This window comes from Callorhinus ursinus, unplaced genomic scaffold, assembly GCF_003265705.2.
Source record: "Callorhinus ursinus isolate GAN/ISIS: 27379988/994484 unplaced genomic scaffold, GSC_fseal_2.0 scaffold1, whole genome shotgun sequence".
NCBI lineage: Eukaryota > Metazoa > Chordata > Mammalia > Carnivora > Otariidae > Callorhinus > Callorhinus ursinus.
Window position 1 is genome coordinate 136,276,032 of NW_027397063.1, and position 24,600 is coordinate 136,300,631.

The 24,600-nt window shown below is 47.5% G+C and overlaps 1 protein-coding gene across 4 annotated transcripts in view; it reads right to left on the reverse strand.

The window, feature by feature from the left end:
* Positions 1-24,600, reverse strand: part of OSBPL10 (oxysterol binding protein like 10) — a 307,228-nt gene that overhangs the window by 28,202 nt on the left and 254,426 nt on the right. For 3 of the 4 annotated variants that reach the window (XM_073901195.1, XM_025883402.2, XM_073901198.1), the window contains one exon: positions 4,199-4,348. The exons of the other annotated variant lie outside the window; for it this stretch is intronic. In XM_073901195.1, the coding sequence (XP_073757296.1) occupies positions 4,199-4,348 (150 nt within the window). The remainder of the gene's footprint in view (positions 1-4,198; positions 4,349-24,600) is intronic. 4 annotated transcript variants of the gene reach the window in all.

Sequence of the window (24,600 nt, forward strand, 5' to 3'; positions counted from 1 at the left end):
GTGGCCACCATGTCACTCAGAGTAATATCCCAAGTCCTTACGGTGTCCTAGGAGTACCCCCCCCACTTCTGTCCTGCCAAGTCCATTTCCTGCCGACCCACCCAATTCACTCTTGAGTCATCCCTGCTCACCCTCAAAACGCCAAACAAGGGCCCTCAGACACCTCCACTGCACAGTCACCTGGCTGAACCCCTCATCTGAACGTTGTCTCTGGTCCAACAGTGGCCGGGAGCACCCACCCCGAGCAGCGCCGCGAGGAGGGCCTGTCCCCGTCCCCCGTGCTTCACCTTTCACCCTCCCGCCAGGCTCTGCTTCTCTGCACTGTTCTCAGCTCTGGATTCTCCTCTCTCGTGTACTGTCTGCCTCCTTCCGTCATCCCACGAGCTCCAGGAGGGTGTGGATGCTGGGTGCACTCCCAGCGTCTAGAACACTATCCGGCAGGTGTGCGTGCAGCTCCATAAGTATGTGAACGTATGCGTTACTCATGGTGGTCTTTTATATCCCTGGAGAGCAGGTTAAGAAGGTCACAGACCTCCTAGCTCCCCCCGGCATTCTGTGGCCCCCCTCCCTGGAGGCCAGGCGGAGCACAGCACCTCCTCCTCGTGTTTCTCACCTACATCAAACCCTCCAAAGCTTTCTTGTTGCCCTCAGGATCAAGTTCGCCCTCCTTCGTGGGACCCACAAGGGTCCACAGGACGTGACACGGCTACCCACTCCAGGTCCGGTTCAAGCGTGCCACTCGTCAGCACACATGGGACTCCAGGCACACTGCCTTGTGCTCTCCAGCTTTGCCCATGCTGTTCCTTCTGCCAGGAATGCCCTCTCGCTCCTTCCACTAATGCCCATCATCCTTCGGCCTCAACCTAAATGGCCCTTCCTCAAAGAGACCTTCTGTGGCCCACCATCTTTCTGTGGTTCCTTCTTTCTCTCTCCTTTTTCCTTTCTAGTCTACCCACAATTTGTGGAAATGGAGCAGGTCATCCAGCGGAGGTATTCACCAGCAACTTGGGGTTGCGGAAGCATAGCTGAGGGAGGAGGGCAGAAAGGGGTGCTTTTAGTGGGAGGATCAGCTGCATATTTTGTGGGGGCAAAGTGGAAAATGAAAATGAAAATCCCCTTATTCAAAGTTATTAAGAATTTCAAGAGAGGGCGCCTGGGTGGCTTGGTCAGTTAAGCGTCTGCCTTCGGCTGGGGTCATGATCCCAGGGTCCTATGATCGAGCCCCGTGCTTGGGCTCCCTGCTCAGCAGGGAGTCTGCTTCTTCCTCTGCCCCTCCCCTTCCCCAGCTCGTGCTCATGCTCTCTCTCAGGTAAATAAATAAAAGAGTTAAAAAAAAATAATTTCAAGGGAGCAACAGTAGAACATTCTATCAAGCACGGGACGCCTCTGAACACAGGGGGCTGTGTGACTACTCCACTGGTCACACGCCCACGAAACTGGCCCTGTCTGGTGACCACAGTTAATTAACTCAGGCAAAATGTCACATTGGATGCCCAGCCATGCTGGTGACTTGTGGATGCATCAATACTGGCCACCTCCTCAAAGATGGGGTGGTTTTATGGAGAGTGACCAGAGCTCCATTCTTCAAAGAAGACCCAGGGTGCCTGCTCATCAGATGTTGTAACTGGGCTAAGTTCATACACTGCCAGTCTGGCACAAGCTTAACACCATGATATGGGCAAATGCCAAGAAGACAAAAGGAGACAGTAAGCAAAGAGACTTTCATCAACCTTTCTATGATGCAACAGAAGGTTTACCTCTTCTTCTCACAAGCATTTCAGCTCATTAACTCTTCCCTTGGTTTTCGAATAATAGCTTCTTCCCAGGAAATAAGTTAATGAACTACAGACTAGAAAAGCTTTCCTTTCAAAGAGCCAACTGAGTATTGGATAAACGTAACAGTTGCTCTTTTAGGAATAGACCGTGGCTCCTGAAATGCAAAGCAATTATATCCTAACAAAATAATAACAGGAGATGCACGGTTCCTAGGATTTATTTTAAAACAAGAGAGCCATAACGTGAAGTCTCTGAGACATTCAACCTGCGTAATAGAGCCCTCTCAGTATTGTATTGCGCTCCTCCACACCTGACCTGGACAATTTCAGTGCCTCTGACATTCTCTCTCCTATGCCATTCATGATTCTACATCAATGTTTCACAAATATTTTTTAATACGATCCACAACGAGAATATGTTTTACATTGTGACCCAGTACACATGCATCAACAGAACTGAAGTAAAAATTTTATCGGCAGTACACGCTGAGATTTTCCATTGGGTTTTACTTCATTTTTTAGAAATGATCATCTGACCCACACATTGGTTTTACAACCTACTAAATGGGTCATGGCCCACAGTTTGGAAATGTGGTTTTAGATCATACTAGCATGTATTATTACCCACATTCCTTCCACCAGATCTTAACTCAAGCTCTATCTGAAGTATCCACGAATCCACAAGAATAAAAAAGAAGTGGCTTTTAAAAAGGCAAGCATTGAGGGGCGGCTGGGTGGCTCAGTCGGTTAAACATCCGACTCTTGATTTCAGCTCCAGTCATGATCTCAGGGTCGTGGGACTGAGCCCTGCATCAGGCTCCACACTCAGTGGGAAGTGTACTTGAGACTCTTTCCCTCTACCTCTGCCTCTCCCCTCCCCTGCTCTCTCTCACACTCTAAAACAAATAAATAAATCTTTAAAATAAACCCATAAATAAAAAGGCAAGCAGTTAAATGATTCCTCTAGCAAAATGGACAGGACCATTCTAGAGCCAGATGGCTGAAATGAAGGGAATTAGGCAAGATAACACAAAGCGGGTCTTCACGGTGAGGTGAGCAGATTCAAGCAGAGGGCAGAGAGTGGCGAAGGCAGGAAACCTTCTGACGTCAGGCCTCCCCAGCGTGGGGCCACCATTTTCTTTAAAGTGCCACAGTGACACGCTCACATTCAAACACAGAAAACATTCTGTGGAAAAGGCTTTTCTGTCCTCTTTGAGGCTCCCAACTCCTCGGTCCCCTGTAAGCGGTCAGTCACCATCTTGTCATCTTCCTCTTCAAAGAATCTCTCACACCCGCCCCTCCCCGCCAGGTTCTCTGGCCTCTGGCACAGTCTGAGGTGAACCTGTGGTGTCTAGACCTGTCACGGCAGCCAAACAACCCAACCACCCTCAAGGCGGCTTCCACAGGGGGTGCCTTTAGTGGCGTGGACCATCTCAAGCATGCCCACATTTTTCTGGCTGGCCTTCAGGTTCTAGAACCTCCATTCCCCAACACACCCTCCCCACTGGGTCTCTCCCGAGTAGTTGTCCCTCTACCACACCACACAGTCTCATCACACAGGAAGCGTTTGGTGAGGTTAAGAGTGATGTCGTGCCTATTACGAGTCCAGCACGGGCCTGGGGCCCTGCTTGCTCCCTCTAATCTCACCACACCCTTCCAGGGAGACATCAGGATTCAGTATCTGGCTAGAAATGGAACCAGGTGGGCACCGTCCCCCAATGCCACCATACAACCCTTCAGCTACCTACAAAACCGCTTTCTCTGCTCGCCTCCAGAATGAAGCCACCGCTCAGGGTGACGGAGGATCTCTATGGGCCCAACAACTCGCCTTCAGTAGTCAGGACACAGGGTTCTCCTGATGCTGCCCCCAGGAAGAGAGTCAGCACACTTCCACCAAATAGCAGGTCTGTTTCCTTGCAGGTGGGTAATGGGATCTGAGTTCCCCACAAGGCTGCCCTTTGGGGACTGGCTGTTAAAGCTTAATACTAACTGGCAGCAGGTTATGGCCCTGCACGCAGTGGCATCACTCCCGGGGCCGCCATTTTCCTTCCTCCCATTTTTCTCTCTGGGGCCAATATGCCTCATCTGTCTCTACATCTTCAATTTTCAATCTTCAATCAAAGAAATCTTATCTTGAATTTTCCCTATCATCTCCTGTGTTTCTTCTGACGCTAGAATTGCAGCTTCTCTAAAGGGTCAAATGTGACGCTTATGCTCTGAGAGGGGCATTTACGGAAAAACATCCTTTCAAATTATCCCTTGGAATATCCATGCTCGAGTGCCATTCTGGCCTTTTTCCCACTCTCCTTCCCCAGTCTCACCCCGGTGAAGAGATGTAAAGAGAGGAGGCTTAGGGGTGGGGGGGTGAGGGGAGACAGAACCCAAGCCACTGGCTGCACACCCAGTGGGACATGCCAACCTACCTTGGTCAAATCCATTCCCAGTTTGAGCTGTGAAATGAGATGGAGAATTATACTCCGTTGATCCTCCATGACACCCAATTCTGTCTCTTCCTTATCTTCAGTGTCACTTTTTTCATCTTCGGACAAAACCAGTTCAGGGCCTGAGTTTGGCTAAAATGAGACCATTGATAAAAATCACCAGCTGGTCCAGCAGAAGTTAGAAGCGCAGCATAGGGACAGATATGCTTAGCAATGATGGAAGGGGCCCAATACTGCCCCACAAAGAGTTTCTCTGGAAGCCAGCCCTATTAGCCACAGGGTGAAAGAGGACTCTTTCGGGGTGTAGGCCCTTTTGGGGATACGTTAGCTATTGTGCATGCCCATTCATTTTCCTCATCATCCCCTATTAGTGAACTTTCTGGCCTAAGGACTTCCTCCAACCAAAAAAAAAAAGTTTCTCGCTCTTCAAAAAACTATATGGGTATGAGCTCCCTTACCTGGACTATTCCCATACAATATTTTCCTTTTAATTTACACAACCCAGAACACTTTATATCTAATGGTAACTTTTCTGTTAATAAGCAAAAGTCAGATACCCCCGAGACAGACTGAAATTACCTTGGTTACGAGAAGATACACTCTGAGACTATTTCTACTCACATCAATTAATTTCACTACAGCAAGCATAAAAAAAAAAAAAAGTCTCAGAGCTGGCATTAATTTAGGAAGGGAGACAAAAATAAAAATTTAAGGAAAACATGGAAAGTTTATAATGCTGAAACTCATGCTAGCCAACAGACCCTGCTTTCCTCAATGCAAGTTTATTAATTCAATTGCTTGATTCTGATTTTTCCAATTACAGAGTTAACAGGCAAGTTAATGAGCAGAATGTACAAGAGGGATTACGGAGCACAGCATCTTCCAAGAGCCCAGTATCAAGAACTCTAGCTATCGGGATTCTACTTGCTGTCCTTGGGATTCTACTAAAAGAAGTAACCCTATTCCCCACTCCGCATTTACCTGTGTTCTTATGGTACTTGTTTACAGGTAAGCCCAAGCACTCTGCAAAAACATACAATGGTTTCTAATTACCAAGGACAGGTCAGACCAATGAACTTGATATACAGAAATGCAGGAGCTTGAGGTATTAATACGAAAAGGATACAGACTTGCCCATATGTCTACGCAAAAACTAATGATTTACAAACCCCACTAGGCAGAATCATCTCATTTTATCTAAAGGCACTTCCAACTTCCAACACCCCAAGGTTATTTTAGTGATTAAGGTGGTTGTGACTGACCAGCCTAATATACACGTGTTGGCCATTCCTCACCAACACTCTGCAGAGAAAATAAGATGCTCTTCTTCCCCGGGGTAGGCATTTTAAAAATTTCCATCGAGACAGACATTTTCCATAGACATACTTCTCAAATTATTCTCAATCACCTCTGAATAACCTCAGTTCTGGAGAGAGAGTTGGGAAGACCTCGGTAAAGCCCACAGGAGTAGGCTCCCCACCCCGGCCAAGAGTTGCGTGTTCCCCCATCGTGTGCCTCATCTCCAGCCTCATCGTAATGTGTGTTGTTTGACATCATTGGAAGCTTGTGTTGCCAGGATACACTGAAATAACTGAGGACCTGAACCCCATCCTGCTCCATGGGAGACTCACCAGATGAATCTGGATTGGGGGAGTGGACTGCCCTGATTCTGTGCTGGGAAGCTGGAGAAGGAGGGGCTCCGAAGGCCACCCTGCCTCTCTTCCAGCTTCACCTCTTCGACACCCACCTGCTGTGTCTCAGTGCTGCTACCAAGGCCACTGAGCCAGAACGGCTGAAAGGCTAGGAATAGCAGAGTCATCTTCCCACCAACCTGCCCCTCCTGGCTCTTCCTTCTCCCTCCTCTGGATTTCAGTGTTGAAGAGTATGGCGGTCTCATTTCACTGGGAGTTTAGAGTTCCAACCAGACACCACCAAAGTCAGAAAGCTCAGACCCAGTCCCTTCCAATGGCAAAAGGGCAGCTCTTACCACTTCCTTTGTAGTGACCTGGTGGATAGGGCTCTGTGTTAGTAGACTTCCCCTCAACACAGGGGCGGGGCAGCTGGGGGAGGAGAGGACAATGCCCTGGGTATCTTGCTTTGGGAGGAAAAAGGACAATCAAAAACAAATCAAGCTATCAGCATTCACCCACACTGGGGGAAGAGGGGATGGTGGTGTGCAAAGTCCTTGGCCGTCTCCACAGGAAAGGGAGCCGCCATCTTGAGTGCAATTATTCCTGCTTGAAATTAGTTGTTCTCACCGAGCACTGAAAGCAGACTAAACAAATCAATTGCTCAAGTGAGGCTGCCATAAGCTTTATGAAGCAGAACGATCCTTTCTTCTGAAAACGTGATTTCCCATTTGTCCACACAGCAGCACACAGGGAAATCGCCATCCTCCCCACTCAATTGTCACACCTGCTGCAACATATTTACAGGACCCCTGGGACCACACTTCCTCTTGCTGTCTGCCTTACTTGGAAATTAAACCCAGCTTGTCCCAGACTTCGGGTAGCCAGGAAGTCTTTCTGCAATATCCTGCCACGTGATACTAAGTACACACATCAGTGTGCACACAAACGTCCCCGGGTCTTCCTCTTTGATCCAACATTACATTTCCTCTGTGTCTGGTGATGCCTCTCAGAGACGCTGGCTCAAGCAGAGAGAATTAAAGCTGGTGCACGGGCCCCAGAAGCTGACTCACTCCAAGGCGACCAGAAGTCAGAGCTTGTGGGGGCTCTGAAGTCCTGCCAGCGGAAGAAAGGCCAGGAGGAGCCCTACACACCATTACTGGCTTGGGTCCCCAGCAAACTGGCTAAGTGTAATCAAGGATGGCAGTATTTCTCTCTCCCAGAGCTTCTGAGAATGTGCCCTTCTTCTCACAGTATGATTTGCAAAAACCTCTCCTACCCAAACTCAAGTGAATAATCAGGGTTAAAAAAAGGGAGGGGGCACCTGGGTGGCTCAGTCGGTTGGGCGTCTGACTTTGGCTCAGGTCATGATCTTGGGGTCCTGGGATTGAGAGAGTCCTGTGTCGTCAGGCTCCCTGCTTAGCAGGGAGTCTGCTTCTCCCTCTCCCGCTGCCCCTCCCCCTGCTCATGCTCTCTCTCTCTCTCTCTCTCTCAAATATATAAAATCTTAAAAAAAGACAAAAACAAAGGTGGTTTCATTCATCACGTTGTTAGTGAATGTCTTAGAGGACACCCCCAATTCCACCCACACTGGAACTCAGTCTTTTGCAGAAAGGTGAGACCACCCTCCATTGTGGGTCGAAAAGGAGGGCGAGAGGAGAGAAGACAGGAGGATTGAACTGGTCAACCCCGTGAGAAAGAGGTCAACTGGCAACATAAAGACAGCTCCATCAGCATCCACAAAGCACCCGCTATTAACTGGCAATGCAAGAAATTCAGAATTTGAAGAACGAGGCTTTGTTGGCCTTTTAAAGGCAGAAAAACTTCTTCCCTGTTAGGGTCAAGAGTTTGTCGATTCTGCTGGTCTGCTGTGAAACCGAAAACATCGATAAGGTCACAGGATCTATATTCCATAATCAGGCCCATGTGCCCCTTCCAGAGCCCCACCCTCCCACTCGCAGTGCTCTGCTTCTCCCCTGGGGGACCCTGCATGCCCGCACCCTCTAATCCCTCTGGATTTCTGCTTGTAAAGCTGTGACCACTGCCTCGAGGTGCTCCAAGGTGGCAGAACAGTGTTTCTCGATCTCAGAAGAAAACTGAAAATGAGAAATGGCTTTATAAATGCTGAGAAAGTTCACGCGACTTACTAAGCAAGAAGAATCATCAAATTCCCCCATCCCCCCGAGATCTCTGCAAATGAGCCAGCCCAGCCATAAAAACGTATGCCAACTTGAAGATAAAATGGAATCAGAATATGTTTGAAAGAGAAACAGGCCTTGGAAAAATGAGGTTTTTAATAAAAACAAAAATTATGAGTCAATATTTCTGCCACATGAGCACCTCCGGGCATATGGTGCTACTAAAAATCAAGTGACTCATACCTATGAGCAAATAGGGGTAAGGACAAGTATATTTGATGGACAGGAAAAAGCTTCATGGCAGGCTGGGGCTTAGGGACACTCCTCCGTGTGTCCACAACAGGAACTTGTGCCCCAGAGCACGGGTTCTGAATCTGGGCACTATGGACACCCCCCCCCCCAAAGGTAATACCACTACCCTTCATATTTGATACAAAAATTGTGTGTCTGGGCCTTTTCTGGAGAGGAGGCCCATGCTCTCCTTGGATTCTTGGAAGAAGATCTGTCCCTGGGCTGACCTTGGGCCTCTCAAGGACCAAAGGGTCTGAGACCACATAAGAGAGATGGGCTCTCAGGATGGGATGTGTTCTAGTCAGACAGTCCCAGCATCTGCAGACGTGCTCCTGCCTTTAAGCACAGACCTCTACTTCTTCCCTGGTTCGGTGCAGCACATCTGTGAGGCACCGGCCGAGGGCCAAAGCCAGAAGCAAAATCATGACTCAGGTTAGACGGTGTAAGGGAAATACTGAACTTTGCTTCCACATCTTCTTTTTAACACAAATCTTAATTCTGCAATACAAATGCAAATTCCAAACGAGAAGGAAATTCCAATCCATTTTATTCAATACACACATGTAACTGAACTACAGTTTGGGTCAGTTCCAGGAAAAACTGTGAAAGAGACAATCATCTTCCAGGCCCATTCATTTCCCTGTCACAGGCCCCGCTCCACCCCTGCACCCGCACCTACTCCCCCTCCCCCTCCTTCCTGAGATAAGTGCATGCAACCCAGCCTTCCTGCTTCACCACCGTCTCCTCCTTTCTTCACTGGCCCTCAGAGAGCTGAGGCCGACACAAGCAGTTTGATCTACTAATGTCCTCTTTATTTGCAAATGCCTAATAACTTTAGTGTCTTAACTCAAAGGGCTGAATCCTTAGATTTGAGGCATTATGAGAGAAGGCTAGGTGGCTACATGACCCGACCTTGAAAGAAGACTTCTCCTGTTGAACAGGGAGCAAGGCCATGCTAGAGCCCTTAAATCACAGACATGCAGGTATGAGGGGTCTACTCTAGCGAAGATTAAGATGGGCACCTACTGCCATCTTTTGCCCAAATAAGTGTCCTAGAATAGGCATTCGTTAAGTAGATAATCTCTTCAACAGAAAACTGAGTTCAAGCAATCTGCAGCTATCCGAAAAGTCTACTTGACCAAGGACAGAAAATAAAGGCAGCTAGAGACTGAACATCAAATTCTACTCCGTCAGCAAGCACGCTGAGGCCCAGCGTTTTGAGAGCATGGCATCTGTCCCCACATGCTGTACCTTGGCACGGAGGCATGGGACGAACTGAGTCACACCGAAGACCCGAGCATTGTCCAGATGTCGCCTTTACGGGAGAAAGCGGAAAACCCAGCCACGTCAGAAAGAGTATCTGATATTCTGAGGGTCACAGAAAGCCGGAAGGTGGGGGTGAAGACCCAAAGCACCACCCTCAGATATCCACCCTCAAATGAGAGAAACATCATGAGGGACAGCAGCAGAGTGAAGGAGCAACCAGGCAATGAGGTGTCCTCCTTAGGACCCTACCTCTCACTTCCACAACGACGCACAACATGCAATACCAGACACCAGCACAAGTATGCTTCTGTTCACTGGGGGGTGAAGAGTCAACAGACAGTGGTTTGCTGGAAAATGAGAAGTTCCGGAAAAAATAGGAATGGCAAGTTGAAACAGGGATTAGAGGCTAGAGGGGCAGAGAGGTTGGGAGAGTAGGTAAATGGAAGAGAAAGGAGACAAATACAGTGAATACTGGAAGACAAGCCCGGGGGTCTGCATGTCTAAGAGGTACAAGTGCCCAGGGACCAACCACTGAAACTAATTTTTGTTCTAATGATAAAGGCGTTACTGGTGTGGATGACCTTTATGGAATCCACAAAACCAAGTATTAAGTCCCTTTTATCTCTAGTCATTTTTCTCATCTCAATATTTATAGCCTAGTCAACCAAATTATCATAGTCGTTCCTTGATCCTCATTGCGTATGTTCACATTAGTAATATTTTACATACTCAGAAGTCCAGTCTAACAGTACAAGGTGAGGAAAACCGGCACAGCCGTATTCAAAGACCCAAGCCAACTTCATACACAAGTCAATACCATCAGTATCGCGCAGGGCATACAAAGATGGCCAGCAGGCCAGCAAATTCACCTGGCATTTTTATCCCTCATTCTACAATAAGACAATTATATCGCATGACTATCAAGTGCAAGACACTAACACATGCTTAGAAAAATTATTTCCCCCAAGGACACACACATACAGTTTTGTCATATGAATGTAAAGTGGCTGCTCCTAATGACCTACTGTCCTTCCCACACTTAGCACAGGTGGGATTTCTTCCCCAGAAGAGTCTCTTTTGTGCCTGTCTCCAAGTTCCAAAAAGCAGGCCATCTTTGCTGAGCGGAGGGTCTCTCAGTTGAATGGACGGACGCTCTCCTCTGGTCAGAAGTCATGCCAAAGAGCTTGATGTCAGACATATGTCTTCAGATGATGTCTTGTACACCTGATGCCCCTTGGCCCTGACGCAGGGCGGCAGCCGAAGGCTAGGCTCCTCGCATGTATGATCTTCTACGTGGAGCCACATCCAAAGCCAGGTGGCCAACTGTGCCTTGAAGGCCACCACTGTAATTAGGGGACCTTATCTTGTCATTTGGAGGTAGGTACGATGAGGCCACTGTGCGAGGAGAGGGAACCCGATGGACGAGTTGGCTCTAATCCTTAACAGGTTCAAGTACAAGCATGTCCACACAGCAGGCTGGTCCCAGCTGCCGTTTTGGAGATGCTGAGTTGGTTGCCACTGACATCACAATCCTTCTGCCGCCTCCCAGTGGATGCGCTGGCTTTCTGGCTCTAACCACACATACACACACATTTACCACACTTGGCTCTCATAGACTGGAAGGACAGATGCTCTTCCTGAGCAAAGGGGCCGACCTGCAGAAAGGTTCATTTTCAATAAAACACAGGCTGGAAAGTAGAAGGAAGTCACTTCTGGGGAGGGGGAGAGGATGGGTGGGGGTCGGGCGGGGGGGGAACATTCATCATCAGCAAGCATGATCAGGCACAATTATGCCAAGAGGATGCAACAGGTGTTCCTTTAAAAAAATACCAGAGAGAAGCGTTCATCGCAAACAACATCGGCCCTTTTCTCATTTCCATGTAGCTGCTCGGAAACCATTTTTAAATGAAAGCGAAAAAGAAAGGAATTGAGAAGGGTACAAAGCAAACCTTTAAAAGTACAGAAAAAAACAAAAAACCAAACCGCACACCACCACGTAAGGAAGCAGCCACAGCTGTGAAGGGGGAGGTGATTATCTCGCAGCTGGGGCACCGGAAGCAAGCGTGCCAATGACCGTCCTGGCGACCACATGCAGGCATCCCAAGGCCACACACCACGCCTCGGCTCCTCCAGCCCCAGCAGCCACCGGGAACAGCAGGAAGGGCAAACACGCAATGATCACGCCCAAGAGCCAAGCGCTGTATCGCGTGCTTTTATGACACGATCTCAATCAGCAGAAGTTGGGCGCTTTGCAACCCAGTCCAGCACTGAGTTACCGGCCCGGCCAAGAGCTCGCCAAGCCTGGGGTGACAGCGAGGCCACACCGGGTTGCGGGGCACTGGTCCCCATGGCCTGAGCGACGCAAGCAGCACAGGCCCATTTCCAAGCCCATGGACAGCTTGTGAGCACTGGGGTCAAAGGCTCGAGAAGGAAAAGGAAGAGGGCAGGAGAGCCGAGAACATAATCGCTGCAGCTCTGGGAGGCAGCGAAGCTGGAGAGATGGCCCCGATATAAATCCTGAGTCCGCTACCTTCCACCTGTCAGGCTCCGTCTGCTCATCTCTGAAATGGAGGCGGGACTACCCACACCTCAGGTGGCCGCTGACGGGCCTACAGAAGACAAAGCATGGAGAGTGCTGAGCCCGGAGCCGGGACCCCGGATCAAGCCCAGTAAGCAGCCACTGCGCTCGGGAGCCCGTGGCTGACCCACCGGGGCCTGGGGGCACCGGTGGGCGCGGTGATCTAGAAGCCTCTGCTACAGCACCCGTGTCCTCCGAGCCAGCCCTCCAGAAGCTGGGTGACGCTGCTCAAGCTCCTTTGCCAGGTCATCCCCTGCAACAAGGACCCAGAGGGCTCTGGGGCTGTAAAGGTCCGAGTCTCCCACAGAGCCCATGGCCCTGCCCATGAGGGAGCAGTACTTCTAGAATCTAGGGCTGCCCACGGAAGGGATCTGTAGAAATTCCAAAACAAATCTCAGCCAAGGGCCACATGCAGATCGGGAGAACCACAGGAGACAAATACCAAGCAGCAAGGGCAACAAAGCAGAGCGTGCGTGAGCAGTGAGCTGCAATGGCAGCTACCTGAGCTCTCTGGAAGGCCTGGGAAAGAGAGGGACGAAACTCGTGCCAGGCCCATTCCAGCCGCCCTAGTTTCTGGTATGAGGAAACGCAATGGTTTAAGACATAAAAGACCTCCTGCAGATCGGCTGAATGGGGAGCAGGCACCCGAGTTGCAAGAGTTACCATCACCCCGACTGCCTCGAACACCCCCATTAGATACTGAAGATAGAAGGATGCTTAAGACCTAGTGTCTGCATTTGACAAGCTGGTAACCTGCTTGAGGAGTACACAGATCTTTTTTCTCCCCCCTGGCCCTGGGGGGAACCCGTAAGCTCCACCTCCTCCTTGGAGGCTTTGTTCAACCACGCTTTGCAGCAGCAAGAGGTGGTGCCTCCATCCCAACAAGGAATTCCTTAGCTCCCTCTAGGCGCCCCACCTGGCACTCATCGACTGGATTTATGCAACTGCACATCCGCTTTCCCGTTGGAACTGGAATGCCAAATCTCTCTCGGTAGAGAACACTGATTATTTGGGCTGGCTACTTAGCGCTCCGGGTTGATACACACCTGGAAGCCACCTCTGGGATCGGGAGAAAGAATGCTGTTGATCAATTAGTACCATCGGCCAGGAACCGAGGAGTGGACAGTAGTGGCCTTGTGGTGGGCTTACCCTAGCGTTCTGAAACTCCTTCATGACAGTCTCCCATTAGAACTCCTGTCTAATTCAGGTTTTCAGTTGTAGAATCTCAAGACAAAGGCTGGTTTTTATAACAATGCTCAATAAAATATGTGTTAAGGAATAAGTGAATAAAACTAAAGAAACAGTGGGGACAACTTGAGCGTGCAAGGACAAAATCCAGATTTAAAATGAAAATGACAGGGGTGCCTGCGGCACTCAGTTGGTTAAACGTCTGCCTTCAGCTCAGGTCAGGGTCCTGGGGTGGAGCCTCACATCGGGCTCCTTGCTCAGCGGGGAGTCTGTTACTCCCTCTCCCTCTGCCGCTCCCCCACTCATGCTCTCCCTCTCTCTCTCTCTCTCAAAAAAAAAAAAAAAATCTTTAAAATGGAAAAGACAGCCAGTCGTAAAAGATCACATATGACATGGTTCCACTTATAGGAGACGTCCAGAACAGGAAGACAGATGAAGACAGAAAGCAGGTTAGCGGTTGGGCAGGGGCTGGGAGGGTGGGCGGAATAAGGGGTGACAGCTAAAGGCTACAGGGTTTCTTCTGGGGGTGATGAAAATGTTTTTTTTTTTTTTTTTAAAGATTTTATTTATTTGACAGAGAGACAGAGGCGGGGAGAGGGAGAAGCAGGCTTCCCACGGGAGCAGGGAGCCTGGACGTGGGGCTCGATCCCAGGACCCTGGGATCACGACCTGAGCCGCAGGCAGACGCTTAACTGACTGAGCCACCCAGGCGCCCTGGGGTGATGAAAATGTTCTAAAATTGACTGTGGTGATAGTGGGACTTATCTGCGAAAACACTAAAACCCATGAAATGGTACATTTTAAATGAGTGAATGGCATGGCATTTGAATTATATCTCATAAAGCTGTTATTTAAAAAATGAGAATAAAAGTATAAATAAAAGGACACAAAATGGAAAGCCAAACAACAAGGGCAGGAGGAAGGCCGTGGCCTGGGTGACCAGAGGGGCAGACTCTGAGCTGAGTGTCACCCAAGGGCAGTGCTTAGGGCAGCCAGAGGGAGAAGGGGACATCCCAAGAGAAGGAGCGGCATGACATCCGGACAGTTTGGCCGAGCGGGCAACACATGGTTTAACCTTATGGCTTGGACTCATTCCCTTGGGGAGCCCACCTGACGCCACGGCTTTCCACCATTTATTCACCGATGACCTCTAAATTTCTCCCTCAAGCTCAGCCTTCTCCTGAAACTCCAGCTTCATGCATCACCCGCCTGCTCACCATCTCCCCCGCAACAGCCATCTGCGGTAGGCAGAATAACGGTCTCCCCTGGAGGTCCGTGTCCTAAGGGGCCTGTGAATGTTACCTTCTGTGACAAAATAGGCCTTCTAGAGGTGGTTAAGGGCCTCGAAACAGGAACAGAGTCCTGGATTATCCAGTATAATCACAGGAATCCCAGAAATTGGAAACCCTTCCCTGGCTGTGGTCAGAAGGTGAGCATAGTCAGTGAGATGTGACAATTGCTGGCTTTGAAGACAGAGGAAGGGGCCACAAGCCGAAGAAAGCAGGCAGCCTCTAGAAGCCAGAAAAGGCAAGGGAGCAGATTCTCCCCTACAGCCTCCAGGAAGGGTCCCTCCCTTTCCTTCGTGCAGTAAATAGGCATGTCAGGCTCTCTGTGAGGCACAGTAGAGGAATACGGAAAAGATCTTAGTCCTCTTGGAACCTGAGGCCTTGCTGGGCAGACCGTGGTTTGGTTTTGGGGGGTCCCCCTTGGGGGATCACGCAGTGACTATGACAGGGGCCCAGGGAAAGCAGTAAGATGGTGGCAGGCGGATAAGGAAGTGAGCGAGCACTGAAGGCCGCAGGTAGAGCCGGAAGCAAAACTGGACCTGCCAGAAATGTCTGCAGATGGAGTTACCAGTAGGCCGTGGGCAACATAACACAGTACAGAGGATTCATGCAGGTGGGAAGCATTCACAGGAGAGAAAGCCATCATCATCTCACCTTGCCTCCTCTCAGATCTAAGACAGACCTTGGAAGGGCCCCACCAGCATCCTGACGTCTCCATTTTGCTCACCGCACTCCTGCCTAGTCATCCAGACTTGAGGCCCGCAGGTGCTCGGGCACCTCCCAGTGCCACACCATCCGGACATCTAGCTGGTCAACACATCCCTTCCTGCTCGCATCTCTGCCACCACACCCTAGATCTTAGACACATAACTGTATGATCCTACCAGTGTGCAGATTTTCCTTCTGCTCCAAACATTCTCCTCTCACACGTTGCCTTCTGTTGCACCACTAGAATGTTCTCCCCCAAATACCCTCTTCTCCGTTCGAAAGTCTTCAGTGCTGTTCCATGGCTCAGAGACAACTGCTATCCAGTCAGCCCAACCTGTAAGGCTCTCCTCAACCTGCCCCTTTCTCCCTTTCCCTCTTCCTCCTCACCTGAACTCCCTCCTGCCTAGACAGTCGACGGCACCCTCACGGCACCCCTTAGCCTCATACTGCCCAGCACAATAGCCACTGGCCACATGGAGCTATGCAAATCCATTAAAAATAAGTAAAATTTAAAGTACGATTCCCCAATGGCACTAGCCACATTTTAAGTATTCACCAGCCACACGTGGCTAGTGGCTACCATATTGGTCAGAGTACAAACATTCCCATCATTGTAGCGTTACTGTATCGGATGGCCTGCTCTACGCTTTTCACGCCCTCCCCGTTCACTTCTCTGCTTTCTACCATTTGTTCTTTCTCTGCAAACACAGCCCCATGCCACGATACGGACTCCAATGACCCCAGGTCAGGAACAATCTCTCCCTCCTCTACAGCCCTTTGGGTAAGCTTTGCCACGGTCACTCACAGGCCATTGCCAGGCCTATCTTTCCTGAACTTCTTGGTAATCCAAAGCTCACGGAGACGAGGTCATTTTGAAAATCTGACATTTCTAATAAAGCACACAAGGACAATCTTACAAATACTGTCGCCTCAGAAACAACATGATGAAGGAGTGATGTGCTGGGGGTAACCAACAGTATTAAAAGGATTCTGGACCTAAAAACTTAAAGGAATTCTACTATCTATGATTTGCTTCTTTTGTAACCACAGATGCACACCAAGAATACAACTCTGACTTTCTATATCCACAGTTTAAATTATTATTGATTTATGCTTTGTGCTGGGTGATGGATTTCTTCTGATTCTGCAGATGGTAAATACCTTTATTCAGAGAGTAAACACAACAAAGCTCAGGTCGATGGCACCACGTTAGCAATGCTTTCAGACTCCACGCTTGACGCCACTAATTGCTAGGCTGCCTAGTTTTTTCCACAGGTTATGCACAGTTACGGGCTGGAACTCTTGAAAGAGACAGGGAAAAAGACACAAAGCGACGAGGCTGTGCGGAGCAGCTGTAGGAGAAGCTCCGAATCAGGCCTACAGAAAGTGTGGTTCCTGGACCTGCAGCCTCGGCATCACTGGGAACTTGACAACAAAGACGATCAAGAAAACCATCAGAGATAACCCAGGCTAGGGGCCCATCCCAGACCTATGGACTCAGACTCTGGGGCCAAGGAGTCCAGAACTGTGCATGTTTGGGGTTTTTGGCTTCTATTTTTTAGTTGAAGTATAATTTATATGTAGTGCAATGAGGGACCGCAGTGTACAGTGTAACATGGCTTATGACAAATGTATCGCTTTATACCCAAATCATTTTTTTTTTTACCATCTTAACTATTTTTAAGTATTAATGGTGTCACCTGTATGGACGCTGTCGTGCAACAGCTTTCTAGAATTTTTTCAGCTTCCAAACTGAAACCCTACGCCCACTGGATAACTTCCCATTTCCTCCCCCATGGCCCCCCGCACAACCTGTGTTCCGCCAAGCCCCCCCGGCGCTTCTGGTACGTTCTAGCGGTTGAGAAGCCCTGCTCTAACCACCGCAGGCCACAGGGGGCAGCAGAGACAAGCAAGCAGGTACCCAGGGAAGACTAGCAGGAGATGGAATATTGGCCCCTCTGGTTCTCCAAACCCCACCCGGAGCGCCTCCTGAGCACACGGCACCGCCTGAGGCGCAAGGGGCCCAAACATGGACAAATGGACAACTGTTCTCAAAGACCTGAGTAGGCACACGCTGAAGAAACAAACCGTCTTTCTCAACGTTAGCTCAGGTTCTGGGAATTCCACTTGACAGCCCCAAAACGGAAATGGAAAGCTATAAACTTTGATTAGAAGAGGGTGATTGTATTTTCATCAGTGGCCCCACCAGGTGGTCCTTTCATTCTGACTCTGAATTTCAGCCGTCTATTTTAATCATTTATGCCTCTCATTTAGAAATTCCCAACTGCTTCTTTCCGATGGAAATCCTGGTATGATAACACAAAAGAAATAACCAGGGGCACTGCAAACCACAGAATAGTTTTGATTTACAAGTCATTAAAAGCAGGAGGCATTTACTGTTCTTTGCAGGCAAAAAAGGACTGCGTCATGAATAATGGAAAAAGCAAAGGGCATTAAGGACTCCGCTGCAGATACTGTTCTCTCCAGCCCACACCGAGGATTTCCTGTGCCCCAAGGCACGTATCAGTATGTACACAACTGCACCCCAGCCCTCCAGGATCTAAATCGTGCCAAGTCTACACCATTTCACTCCAAAAGGCCGAGTTTCTGGATTACTATTTCCTGACTCACAAAAGAGCCAATGATTTAGGGCTAGAAGCACATCAAGAGCTAGGAATTTTAGAAACAACGCAACGCTCAGGCAATTTCAGACTTTTCGTTTTTCTTAAAAAGAGTTCTGGTAAATTTCCACTATATCCAGATTTTTGTAAATATTAATGGACAGAAAAGCATCTGGGAGAATCAGGCAGTAGTGTTTTGTAGGAAAAAAAAAAAAAAAGAAAGAAAGAAACCAGAACAAAACCGCTAACAGCTCTTAATTCTACGATGGGGAAGCACCAATAAGGCGCTATTAAAGTTACAATCTCTAAATCCCACTCAGTACCTCTGGCTCAAATAGCAGGCATTTTCTCTGCTTTTTAATTTGCATTATGTATGTCCACTTTTCTATAGTCACTGTGACTGAGGGTATTCAAAGAAGGTTTCTTTCTACTTTTATTCAAATGTGAATTGATACTTAGGATCTAAGAGGGTAATTGTAACAATTCATATTTTTCCCCTATTATTCCACTGCCATAAAATCCAAATGAGGCTTACTCTGTCTTCTACTTGAAAAACTGTCACATTATCACACTCAGCATTGGCCCATTTTCAAATGCTTCATTCAGTGAAAACTTCAAAGGCAAATGTGTGAGACAGCTGCAGTCACCCTAGGGGACCATGAACACGTGTGGTGAGCACTACTAATGATCAGAACTGTGGGTTATTGTATTTAGCACAAAAAGACGACAGTGAATTTTAAGGTGTAAGTGTACTCTGGTGGGACCTACACTCTTCTAAATACTAAGTTCCTGTTTTCACTGGTTGTTTTGTTTTGTTTTGTTTTAATGATTACCCTGATGCAGTTTCCCTTTCTCCAGCATAACCTAGCCTGCTATGCAGGCTCTTGAAGCTAGGTTTTCCATTACTTGGGTAGACATTTTGACAAATGTTGTACTCTTGTACACTAAGTCTTCATCCCATTCGTGAAACAAACATCCCTCATGCAAGTTTAAAAATAACCCATGGTGTGTGATGTTTTGCTTGAAATTGATATTTAACTGGTTACTTTATCATGTCATCCATAATCTAAAGTCTTTAGAACAAAAAAAAAAAAAGTTTAACTTCTGATATTAAGTGCTTCATTTTTGAGAAATAAACCACTGTTGTTTTTTCCAAGTTAATAAGTATCCTGCATAAAACTGTCTTAAAAACCAGCAACGTGAGACCCTGGATGGAGAGAGAGGGTCCAAACCAGAATCACTGTCAAATGAGTCTATCTATACACATTTCCACATTTCCTTCACAGCAAGGAGTAGTTCCAGGGAGAAGGTTAGGGTGGGGATAACAAGGGCTCTATGTAGTCAGTACTCTTCACGAGAGGACCATTTGGTTCTTGCTAGATGATGTTTCCAAGACAGACAAGCATCTACCTCGGCTCACGGATATTCCCATAGCTACTGTACCTCCCTCCAAAACAGCCAACCCAAACACAGAGCAACAAGCTGGCTCATCCTGGTGGTGTTCCTAGACAGCAACACATACCATTCTGGAGCCTCATTTGAAACTAACACTAGATTACGAAAAGATGTAATGAGAGTCTGACTCTCAACCCGATTCAAACTAAGGGGTCCTTCACGGGAAAAGATTCTAGAGTGGTGACATTACTTCTCATATCTGAAGTGCACCCAAGATGTGGACAAAATACTTGCCCCACATTATGAAGAACTAATTGGCTTAATATAAAAAGAACACTTATAAAATATTAATTAGAAAGTCCAAATGAATTGAAAAATGTGCAGAGGCTGTGAACAGGAGAAACATTAATGGCTAATATGTGAAACATATTCTTCACTTCATTTGTAAGTATAAAACAGAAATTAAAACAGGCCACCATTTTTCTTCTAAAATTAAAAACCGGAGGGGAGCCAGGCTGGCTCAGCCAGTGGAGCGTGCGACTCTTGATCTCCGGGTCGTGAGCTCAAGCCCCACACTGGGCATAGAGCTTAAAGATAAATACTAAAAATAAAATAAAAATAAAAACTGGCAAGAAAACAGGCACTTGATATTCATTTCTAATGGCAAAAATACAGGAAAATCGTAGCCCTCATGCACTGCTGCGGAAGTATAAATTTGTCTCAGTCTTCGCAAGCAATTTGGTCATACTCAGAAGAATTTTTAATTCCCGCATTTGTTGACTGAATTCCACTTAAACTCCACTGCTAGACAGTTCCCCTACATGAGACATAGTTGCGTAAGTGTGCAAAATATGAGCAGAACGGTATTTGTAAAAGAAAAACTGGACAACCCAAATGTCTCTCAGAAGGTCTGATTAAGTAAGGCACAGGGTTCCCCGAATCATGACACAACCCTAGAGTTGACTGCTCTTTACCTATACATGTTATCTGTAGCGTAATTTCATAGTTGTAAGAATTCCTATATATATATATGTATGTTTGCCGTGCAAACTCCCCAGAAGAGAGACAGCAGCCCCCTGCTGGAGGCAGCATCTAAAGGAGAGTTGAAACAGTGGACTTTTATTTCTGACTTCCTACAAAAGCTTCTGCTATATTTTTATGGCAACAATTATGTTGTCTCACAATAATTTTTAGAGTTCTCCTCCTTCCACTGCCAACCTAAGAACTGTATAAACTGTTAGAAATGACCACAGGCTTCCATGTCTGGTTTAATCCTGAGGCTCTGGGGAGGCCGTGGGAGTCGGTGAAGGGGTGAGGGCCAGCGGCCGACTGGCAAAAACAAGTTTGAACTAGTTTCACTGTGTACAAAAAGCAAAGCCAGTGACTCTTCTCCTAATAGCACAGCCAGCTGAGCGGACTGCCTCCCTCAAAGGGAACAACTGAACAATGTGCTCTACTTGGAGACAGAGATCGATCTCAGGTTGATTTCCATGGTATTTCTAATGTATTTGGTGAATGCCAACCAATGCGCTTGCTGCGGGGGGCTGATGAATGGCCCAAAGACGTCCAAGTCCTAATCCCCAGGATGGTGATGATGTCAGGCTACGTGGCAGTGGGGCATTAAGGTCGCTGGTCAGCTGAACTTAAAGTCGGGAGATTATCTTGGATTATGTGGGTGGGCCCAACATAACCACAAGGGTCTTTAAAAATGGAAGAGGGAGACAGAGGAGGGAAGTCAGAGGTAGAAAGGACTATGGAAAGAGCCAAAGAGAAGCAATATTCTTGGCCCAGAAGAGGACGGGACCATGAGCTAAGGCAGGCAGACAGCCTCTAGAAGCTGGAAGAGCCAAGGAAATGGGTTCTCGCCTAGAACCCTCAGAAAGGAATGTAGTCCTGCCAACAACTTGATTTTAGCCCACTGGGAGAGACTCGCATCCCAGACTTCTAATCTACAGAACTGGAAGATGATAAATTAGTGTTGTCTAAGCTCTTAAATGTGTGGCAATGTGTTACAGCAGCAATGGGAAGCTGAAACAGCCTGCCTAGACTTCCTTTATTTCTTGACACCCCAGACTTCCTCTGGTGGGCAAGCCTGGGCTATGCTGTGGAAATCAGCCCACCTGGGCAGCTCAGCCTACAGATGCCCAGTGACCTGGGCCCACCCAGGGGCCCAGCTAGCTGATTTTAGGACTTCCTCAGAGAGAACCCAGACAAGACACCAGCAACAAAACTGCCTTCATGGCTATTAAATCAGCTACATCGGGAGAAGCCATATTTGAAGAAGTTATTAATGAAAGCCCTTTGTAAATCATGCCTCACCATACAAATATACTTGCCATCATTTACATGCAGACTACTCTTTTGAAAGACTAACAACAGAGAAACGAATTTCCCTTGAGGAACCCAGGATAGCACAGGAACACATGTTCTTAGGGGTTTCTTGGGGATACACTCATATCCACGGACAGGGATTTGCAAAGAACAATGTGAATAAGGGTTTACCACTGAGTACCTACTATGTACCAGGCATTGGGCTGAACACCGAAAATATGTGATCTCATCTGATTCTAACATTTCCATCAGGAAAGGACTCCCATCATTACCACTGATACTGCCCACGCCCCCATGGCAGTCAGTGAAGGGGATAGGTTTCAGATCGCCCTGTTACCTCCACAGTGGGCATCCTAGAGAGGCAGCCTGCTACCCCCAACAGGGACAGCTTAAACTGACATCTGCTCGATGCCAAAATGCTCCAAAGAAGGAGAATATTAGCTTTATTCCTATGGTCCTAGAAATGCAACCATTAACATACCTCCTTCTCAAAATACCCCTCAGACTTTCAAAAACTTTTTATTCATCTCAGCCAAATTATCTAAAACAAAATCTCTCATTGCCTTTATTTTTTTATATATTTTTTAAGTAATCTCTATGCCCAGTGTAGAACTTGAACCCAAGACCCTGAGATCGAGTCGCATGCTCCATGGAGCCAACCAGGCACCCCTCATCTTTTTTTTTTTTTAAGATTTTATTTATTTGAGAGAGAGAGAGAGCACGCACGTGCACAAGAGAGGGGGAGGGGCAAGCAGACTCCCCACTGAGCAGGGAGCCTGAGGGGGGAGTGGGGCTCGATCCCAGGACCCTGAGATCATGACCTGAGACAAAGTCAGACACTTAACCAACTGAGCCACCCAGGCGCCCCTCATTGTCTTTACTATTATTTTGTACTTTATGTTCTACTGACTGCTTCTTCAAGGAATCTGTGTTCAAAAAGGATATAAATCAAAAGCTTGCTTCTGTGACACAGGCACTCTGGTGTTTATAAAGGCTTTCTGGGAGCAACCGTTGTGACACCTCTCCCTCACTCTGCAAGGCACAGGGGTCTCCGCTCACCTAAGTGCAAACCACGATGTCACAGAGAAGCATCTAAATTTTCCCATTATGGGACTTTCTATACAAGAGCTCATTATTAAATAAAGTTTTTAGCTCTAAAAATGCATTCTAGCAGAATACAAAAAAGGCAGGTAAACGTAAAAGTGGTCCCTTTCCCCTGTTTCCATGTCTTTTTCTCAATTCAGAGCATGAAATTGGTATCAGTCTACCATGAGAAAACTTCACAATCCCCAATGGAGTCCTTTTTTCCCTGAATTACATAATATGTTTCTTTTTTTTTAAGTCAGAACTACAAGCTGGCCCTGCATTTCAGTACAAAGGCCATTGAAAAGAAAGATTTGGAATCTGAAACACATTTTCCAAAACGTAACGTCACTCATGGAAGAGGGCCATTTCCAGAGTGACCCACAAAGCTCTTTGAAGCTCGTAATGTGGCTTATGTACTCTACGTTCACCAGAAGGAGTTGAGATCTCATACTCCGCAATATAAATTTTAAAATAACTCTAAAAAAACAAAGTTACATACATTTCTTATTCTTTTGAAAGGAAAGAAACTCGGGTGAGATCGAGGAAAATGTAAAGAGAGATGTAGGACACTCTGAAGAACACTACCATGGTTTTAAGGCTATCCAGTTCTCCAGTATGTTGAATTTCATTTCCAAACGGTTTATGGTCTCCTTTTCCTCCATGTGTCTGTCTTTCTGCCACTCTTCTAATGCTTTTTCACAAGGAGATCATTTGCTGGGATAAGCACAGCCAATAGAGGGAGCCAAATATGACGTCGGGACAGTCCAGTGTCCACTTAGCTGGCTGCAGGGGCGGGGTGGGGTGGGGATGGAAATGACAGAGAAAAGGGGCTGGGGCTTTGGGGGAGGGGTGAGAGCGCACTCTGTCAGAGGAGGAACAAGATGGTGGTGACGGGGTGTCACATGACACCTGAGCACGCTCTCACCCCACAGAGCCCACCACGTGGCCCTTATTGTTCTAATATCTTCAAGGGCTACGGTCCTGAGGTGAACTGGAGACAGGATGGCCAGCCAACTAGTCACTGGTAAAGTATGTTCAAGTGTTAGAGAAGCGGTTGTTTGAATCCTGTATCCACAGAGTCTGACAACCACTCCCAGGGCTTAGTGCTTTCTTACTCATGCACACACACACACACAATCTACCTTCTGCCTGGTGAGTAGCTCACACCTACCTTCATTACCAAAAACTTAAAAATATACAATCTTGATTTAGCACCCAGTAAGCCCCCGCACTGTGTAGTACTAGGGTATCCACAGCCATCCACAAAATTCAAATTGCAAAAGGGATACAGAACTCATTGATTAATTCAGGCAAAGCCCAGAGTATATGTGAGAAAAGACTGTACTCTTTTCTTCCATAACATTCATTCCCCAAGATCATAAATCTCAGGGCGTTGACTTTCCATCTTAGGAAAGTGAACGTCATCTGAGGCAGAGGATAAATCACCTCGAGAATAGTTATTCACTGTGGGCAAATAAAAATGTAAGCCAGGCAGATGGTGAAAAGCTCATTTCTCCGGGTATAATTTCATGGGAGTAGGCCAGCAAGGGGAAAAGCAGAGTGGATTGTGAGATCTGGGGCCACGTTTATAGGAGGAGAGAAAAGACCCCAAAAACCAGAATACTAAAAATTATCATACCACATTGCAGCAATGTCTTCAACTCTTCACCTCCGTTTCAGATCTGACTTCCTCCCTTCGTCGCACCAGCAGTGATAGGAAGGCAGAGAGAAAAAAAAAAACCCTACTAAACACGGCAGGGTTTTATGCCCATTCATTCACTGGGTTCAAAGCACTTAATCCTTGGACTACTGTTGCAGAATAGATTAGATTATACCACGCGGGGCTGATTTTTTTCATATGGCTCCAG